This window comes from Salvelinus namaycush, unplaced genomic scaffold (assembly GCF_016432855.1).
Source record: "Salvelinus namaycush isolate Seneca unplaced genomic scaffold, SaNama_1.0 Scaffold2600, whole genome shotgun sequence".
Lineage (NCBI taxonomy): Eukaryota > Metazoa > Chordata > Actinopteri > Salmoniformes > Salmonidae > Salvelinus > Salvelinus namaycush.
This window is the reverse complement of record NW_024059454.1, coordinates 17972-24723: the sequence shown is the minus strand read 5'-3', so window position 1 is coordinate 24723 and position 6752 is coordinate 17972. Positions and strand designations below refer to the sequence as shown.

Genomic DNA, 6752 nt, shown 5'->3' with positions numbered 1-6752 from the left:
TTACACCCCTGAAAAAGGGGAGAAAGAATCACGAGTGTGATACGGAATGTTTACTCACTAAAACTTTTAGTGCAATCATTTTACATAAGTAACACATTTTACAGAATAACAGATCTACAGGAAATAGATAGTTTTGTAGGGTACAAGGCTTATTCAAGTCACAACAGTATACACTGTACATCACTGAAACAAATACTATTTTCAATATAACTGTCAAGCACAAAGCTTTAACTCAGTAAACCATAACTCAATTTATCAACAGGCAATAAAGTGTTTGAAAAACCATTACACAAATAACGCCGCAAAATATCTTATTAACAACGCACATGTTCATTCACAATCGACATGAAATGGCAGCTACGTAGCAGTACCTAGCAGTACGAAGCTATTCTTCGCTGCAACCGAGCAGGGCTCATAGTTCTCTCTGCAAACTTAACTTCCTCAATATGTTACTAAGACAAACCTTAAACACTCTTGACATGTTAGCGAGTTATTACATTTAAATTACTCTTTATCATCAATAACGTACCTGAAAAAGGGGAGAAAGAATCACGAGAGTGATAGGTTAATGTTTACTCATTGAGAACTTTTAGTGCAGTGAGAAAAAGACCGCGAATTCTCCGTGAACTTGAGTGGAGACCAGAGCAATCGATCTCAGGCTCATAGATTAAGAGCATTTAGTAGATCACAGATTAACACTTTTACCCACGACAACATAAAGTAATCAACATAACGTTTACACATTCCTCTCACAATTCGTACCCTTTGTATGCTTGACGGATTTTTAACACAATTATATAAATGTTAATCTATCAACTAATACTGAATGCATGATCTTAACCTTAGATGTTTTAAGATCCTCACATACTATGAATTTACTAATACTTTTTAATGTATAACAGGCTATTAGTATTTCCTTTAACCTGTCACACTGATCCTAACTAACCTAAGACAAGGAATTTTTACTAGGATTAAATGTCAGGAATTGTTTAAAACAGAGTTTAAATGTATTTGGCTAAGGCGTATGTAAACTTCCGACTTCAACTGTAGATATTCCACTAAAAACCTGCCCTTTCCAACTACAATAGTTATTTACAACATTGTCTACACTATTTCTGATCACTTAATTTTAATGGACAAAAAAGGCTGTCAAAAACAAGGATATTTCTAAGTGACCGCAAACTTTTGAACGGTAGTGTGCTAAAAGGTGGGCCACGTTCATGGTACCGGTTATCCTGAATTGAGCTCAAGAGTTTACCAAAGTTCTCGTCAACTCAAACCTGTTTCGTAGTACACCCTTCCAGAGGGCGACATTCTGATTTTGGTGAGTCTATGATCCCTGCTGTCTAAGTCCTGTGTTACAGCGTCATCGTTTTTAAATCATTTGTTGCCTAGCTAGTCAGCCAAGTTTTATACCTTAATCACCATTAATTTAAGTCGTCTCTCCTGCTGTGCTAGATCTACTTCATCTCTGATCCCACCTTGGGATGTATGATGAGCATAGCTGAGAAGGTCCATTATAGAATGAAATAGAACACTGCAAGAAACATCACACTGACTGGATTCTTTTCAGTCTAGGTCATTTTATTTATTTCCAAGACAAGTGCAGTGGAATAGGCCTAATTCAAGGCAGCAAGAGCACACAGGACAAATTAAACTACTGCCTGCTGCTGAACACACATATAATACATCAGAAAGCTTTAAGGGACTAGTTCAACTTATTCATTGTTGAGAAGTTAAAATGTCAGTGCCATTTGTGTTGGAATCTTCAGTCGACAGCAGCGGTGTTGAAATCTTCGATGGTGTAATAAATGCTAAACTGTGCATTGTTATTCTGTGAAAGACAGGACATGAACATGGTTAGAATACAGCACGAGAATGACTGCATTTAAAAAGGCAGCCCAACTCTGATATTTTTCCTGTCTCTGTGTGTGCATGTCTTTACCACATTGATAGAGTTTGTTAAGGCGTGTTATGTCCAGGGGGCTCAGGTGATTTCTCTGTCCAATCTGGACTCCACTCTTCTTGGAGCCAATAGTGGGGTTCCGGTTTGATGAGAAGTAGTATCTGCCAGGAGAAACCCAACAAGGGGGGATTAGAGGACTTGCTACTTTAACACAAGGACTGCGTCACAATGCCACCCTATTCCCAATATAGTGCACATAGTTTGACCAGAGCCCAGGTAAAAAAGTGACCTAAATAGGGAACCATTGGGTACGCACCGGGAAATGTTACTGGAGCTGGATACTGTACACAGGCCCAGTAAAACTAATAATTTACTTATTGCCAGCAGTTTAAAAACAAGGTGAGTAAAATTAGGACTTTAGTGGGAATAAGGAGGAGAGGAGTGTGACTGACGTTCCGTAGTGCATTATGGAGTCGTAGTCATAGGGCAGGTCCTGAGTGTCTCCTTTCTTCACCTTAAAGTTACCTTCTTTTCCTGGAAGTTAAAAGAGTTACAAGAGGCAGATGTGACTGGTGGACACTGCTGGGTGTGAATGTGATAAGGGAATGAAAATGGAAATGTAGACAAGTTGAGATGGAAACCATTAAGTTGAACCTCTAGCAGGAGGAAACTCTACAGGATTCAAGGCATGAATATTTAATCTTACCTAATGAAACCCATTGCGGGTGGTAATGTAACAAAACTGCCCTCAAAAACGAGCTTACATGTTATCCCAGGATACCCATTACAGGTGGCAACTGTAAAAGGTATATTTTACACCAGGATACCCATTACAGGTGGTAACTGTAGATGACAATGTAGAGTTATTCGCGTCAGGTAAATTTAGTGAACAAGGTTGCTGCAGTCACGCCAGGGGAAATTCGCAGGAGTTAACAAATTCAGTTAAATTCTACATAATTGGAAATGAGTCTATAAAATACATAGTTATGCATAGTATTGGTCTCAAACTGAAGAACACTGATGGTTACTGGTGTAAGATTCTCTCTGGTGTTTACAGAACTGGTGCTGTGAGATTAGGATAGCAGGATTCAAGGCTGCTATGATATTAGGCTATCAGGACCTGCTTAGACAAAGCAATTACAACAGTAGAGAAAAGGCTTGCAATGGATGGGGAAATGAATGGCTGCAGTATTTCCGTTTTAATAAGTACATGATAAATGGAACGTTAAGGCATAAATGTATGAAAGACTATACTTATTTTAAACTAATGTTGTTCTGTCCTTGTGCTGTACTGTCTATTAAATGTTATATAGCGTTTCATGTTGTGTGGACCCCAGGAAGAGTAGCTGCTGCTTAGGCAGTACCTAATAAAATACTAAATGTCAATAGTTATTCTATACGGTCTTCACTCCAGACCACAAAAAGCTGAATCTGGTATGTTAGTGTTGGGCTGGTACAAAAGCCTGCACACTGCAGCTCTTCCATGGGACAAATTGACCAGCCCTGCCCCTGATCCACATGCAATGCCCGTGAGGTGGTTTAGTATGTTGTGAGTTACCTGGGACCACATTGTCCCACTGTATGGTGACGTATTGGTCACGGTCTGGCCGTGTGTGCTCGTGGTGCAGGCCCAGTGCATGCATCAGCTCATGACACAGGTTCCCCACGTTACAGGCTCTACCGAAGTACAGAGACTGGGCCCCGCCCTGAAAACCTACATACGACGCACAGCTAGAGTTAAGTGAAGAAAGATAAAGGTGAGAGAAGCGGGAGGAGAGAAATGGAGGAGAAAGAGGGGATATGACAGGAAGAGAGAAAAATAAAGGATTGAACACAGGAAAAGGAAGGAGAGGTTGTGAGTTAACTGTAAACTGCTGGGAAGGAGAGAATGTGTTAATGTGCCCACTTTGGACTCACCCTGTCCCAGAGATGAACTCGATGTAGTTAATCTCATTGGTGTATTCGTGGAAGAGGATACACGTCTGGTCTGAAATCATCTTGAACGCTGCTAGTATAGTTTCCTTTCTGTCCACTGTGTGGATCAGAGACAATCTACCATTAGACGGTGCATATCATTCTCACTATATCAGAAAACATCTAGTGTTACAGTGTTCATCTCTCCTACTGTATTCGACACTCACCCAGATAATCGTTGATCTTGTAGGGGATAGAAGTGACGCCTTCATTCTCAGGCCAAAGTGACTTCACAGCTAATCGGTCTTCCTGTAGGACAAAACACCTAGTCTTAAATCCAGCTGTCGCTAGAGAGTATAGGCCTCAGATTAATTAAATTGTTATTTCTGCATTTCCCCTATGAATGTTTTTAAATTCTAAAATGGTAAAACTATTTCAGTATTAACTTAAATGACTAAAACCAGACTAAGTATGTAGAAGAAAAAAAAGATTGGAGCAATATACAGTGTACTTTCCATGACAGACTGACCAGGTGAATGCTATGATCCTTATTGAGGTCACCTGTTCAGTGTATATGAAGAGACCGGTTAAAGGAGGATTGTTAAGCCTTGCGACATGGATCATGTATATATGCCATTCAGAGGGTGAATGGGCAGGACAAAATATTTAAGTACCTTTGATCAGGGTATGGTAGGTACCAGGCTCACCAGTTTGAGTGTGTCAAGAACTGCAACGTTGCTGGCTATTTCACACTCAGTTTCCCGTGTGTGAAGAATGGTCCACCACCCAAAGGACATCCAGCCAATGGCAGTCCAGTGGTCGAAAATGGGTGACACGAATTGTGCAGAGCAACAGACGGGCTACAGTTATAGTCAATTGACAGTCCAGTAAAACATTTGTGCCCAAAGACCCAAAAAATGCTCAACTCGTAGAACCTTGACACAAATGGGGTATGGCAGCCGACAACCTTACAGAGTTCCACTTCTTTCAGCAAAAAAAAATTGTTGCAGTGGACTAATGAAACACTGGACACAGGAAAATTGGAAAAACGTCTGGTCTGATGAATCCCGTTTTTTTTTGCAATTTCACGCTGATGGGAGGACTAGGGTATGAAGAAAACCACATGCATCCATCATGATATTTGTCAACATTGCAGGCTGGTGAGTCGTAGTGGTGGTGTGATGCTGTGGGGTGCCTTTTCATGGCACACGTTGGGCCCCATGATAACGTTTGAATGTCTGAACATAATTGAAAATCAGGTGCATCCCTTCATGGCAGCAGTGTATCCATCTGTGAATTTAGCAGGATAATGGATAATGCCCCCATGCCACAAGGCTAGGATTGTCCAGGAATGGTTCCACGAAGATTAGTGAATTCAGCTTAGTGCAGTGGCCTGCCCAGTCACCAGATCTCAATCCAATGAAGCATCTGTGGGATGAGATGGAACGAGCTATTTCGGATTAGAGATCCACTACCAGCCAACTGGGCACAATGGTGGCAAGCATTGAGGAAATCATGGGGCCAGCATTCCTGTGGAATGCTTGACACCTTGTAGAGTCCATGCCCTGAAATTGAGGCTTCTCTGAGGGCAAAGGGGGGTGGAACTCAATATTAGGTGTTCCTAATGTTTTGTAAACTATATATATTTTAAGATCCTTTAGAAGAAAAATAAATAAAATCACCAAAAATAAACTAAAACCGTGCCATTGGCAACGCCCACTACGATTTAAATTGACATTGTCGTCACACAATAAATCTATTATTTGCATGACTCACTGTGCAATAGTGTTTAACATGAATTTTGAATGACTACCTCATCTCTGTAACCCACACATACAATTATCTGTAAGGTCTCGAACAAGCAGTGAATTTCAAACAGATTTAACTACAGCAACCTATTGGTTTTCAAATAACTTGCATAAGGCACCTATTGGTAGATGGGTAAAAAAGCAGACATTGAATATCCCTTCGAGCGTGGTGAAGTTAATAATTACACTTTGGATGGTGTTTCAATACACCCAGTCCATACAAAGATACAGGTGTCTTTCCGAAGTCAGTTGCCAGAGAAGAAGGAAACCGCTCAGGGATTTCACCATGAGCCCAATGGTGACTTTAAAACAGTTAGCCTTTAATGGCTGTGATAGGAGAAAACTGAGAATGGAACAACATTTTAGTTACTCTACAATACTAACCTGATTGACAGTGAAAAGGAAGCCTGTACAGAATAAAATTATTCCAAAACATGCATCCTGATGGTGTCAAGGCACTAAAGTAATACTGCAGAAAATGTGGCAAAGCAATTCTCTTTTTGTCCTGAATACAAAGTGTAATGACAGGCAAATCCAAAAGATTACTGAGTACCACTTCATATTTTCAAGCATAGTGGTGGATGCATCATGTTATGGGTATGCTTGTAATCGTTGTGGACTGGGGAGTTTCAGGATAAAAAAAGAAACGGAATGAGCTAAGCACAAGCAAGATCCTAGAGGAAATCCTGGTTTAGTCTGCTTTCTACCAGACACTGGGAGCATAATTCACCTTTCTGCAGGACAATAACCTAAAACACAAGGGCAAATCTGCACTGGAGTTGCTTACCATGAAGACAGAATGTTCCCGAGTGGCCGAGTTACAGTATTGACAAATCTACGGCAAGACCTGAACATGGTTGTTTAGTAGTGATCAACAACCAATTTGACAGCTTGAATAATTTTGATTAGATTTTGAGAAGTTACACAATCCAGATGTGGAAAGCTCTTAGACTTACCCAGAGAGACTCACAGCTGTAATCGCTGCCAAAGGTGCTTCTACAAAGTATTCACTCTGGGATGCGAATAGTTGAGATATTTCTGCATTTCATTTTCAATAAACTAGCAAACATTTCTAAAACATTTTCACTGTCATTATGGGGTATTTTGTGTAGATGGGTTTGAAT

The 6752-nt window shown here is 40.4% G+C and overlaps 1 protein-coding gene across 1 annotated transcript; it reads right to left on the bottom strand.

Moving 5' to 3' along the window:
- Positions 1–3903, bottom strand: LOC120039234 (high choriolytic enzyme 1-like). Its single transcript, XM_038984716.1, has 5 exons — positions 3824–3903; positions 3465–3637; positions 2359–2440; positions 1946–2067; positions 1–8 (listed from the first exon to the last, which is right to left on the bottom strand). Exons 1-5 carry the CDS (start codon positions 3901–3903, stop codon positions 1–3), a joined length of 465 nt encoding a protein of 154 aa, XP_038840644.1.
- Between the last annotated feature and the right edge of the window lie 2849 nt (positions 3904–6752).

Coding starts and splice junctions, on each gene's coding strand:
- LOC120039234 (XM_038984716.1), bottom strand. CDS start 3,903: ATGATTTCAGACCAGACGTGTATCCTCTTCCACGAATACACCAATGAG. Junction 3,638..3,823: donor GAGTTCATCTCTGGGACAGG/GTGAGTCCAAAG, acceptor ACTTAACTCTAG/CTGTGCGTCGTATGTAGGTT. Junction 2,068..2,358: donor TCCATAATGCACTACGGAAC/GTCAGTCACACT, acceptor TTCTCCTGGCAG/ATACTACTTCTCATCAAACC.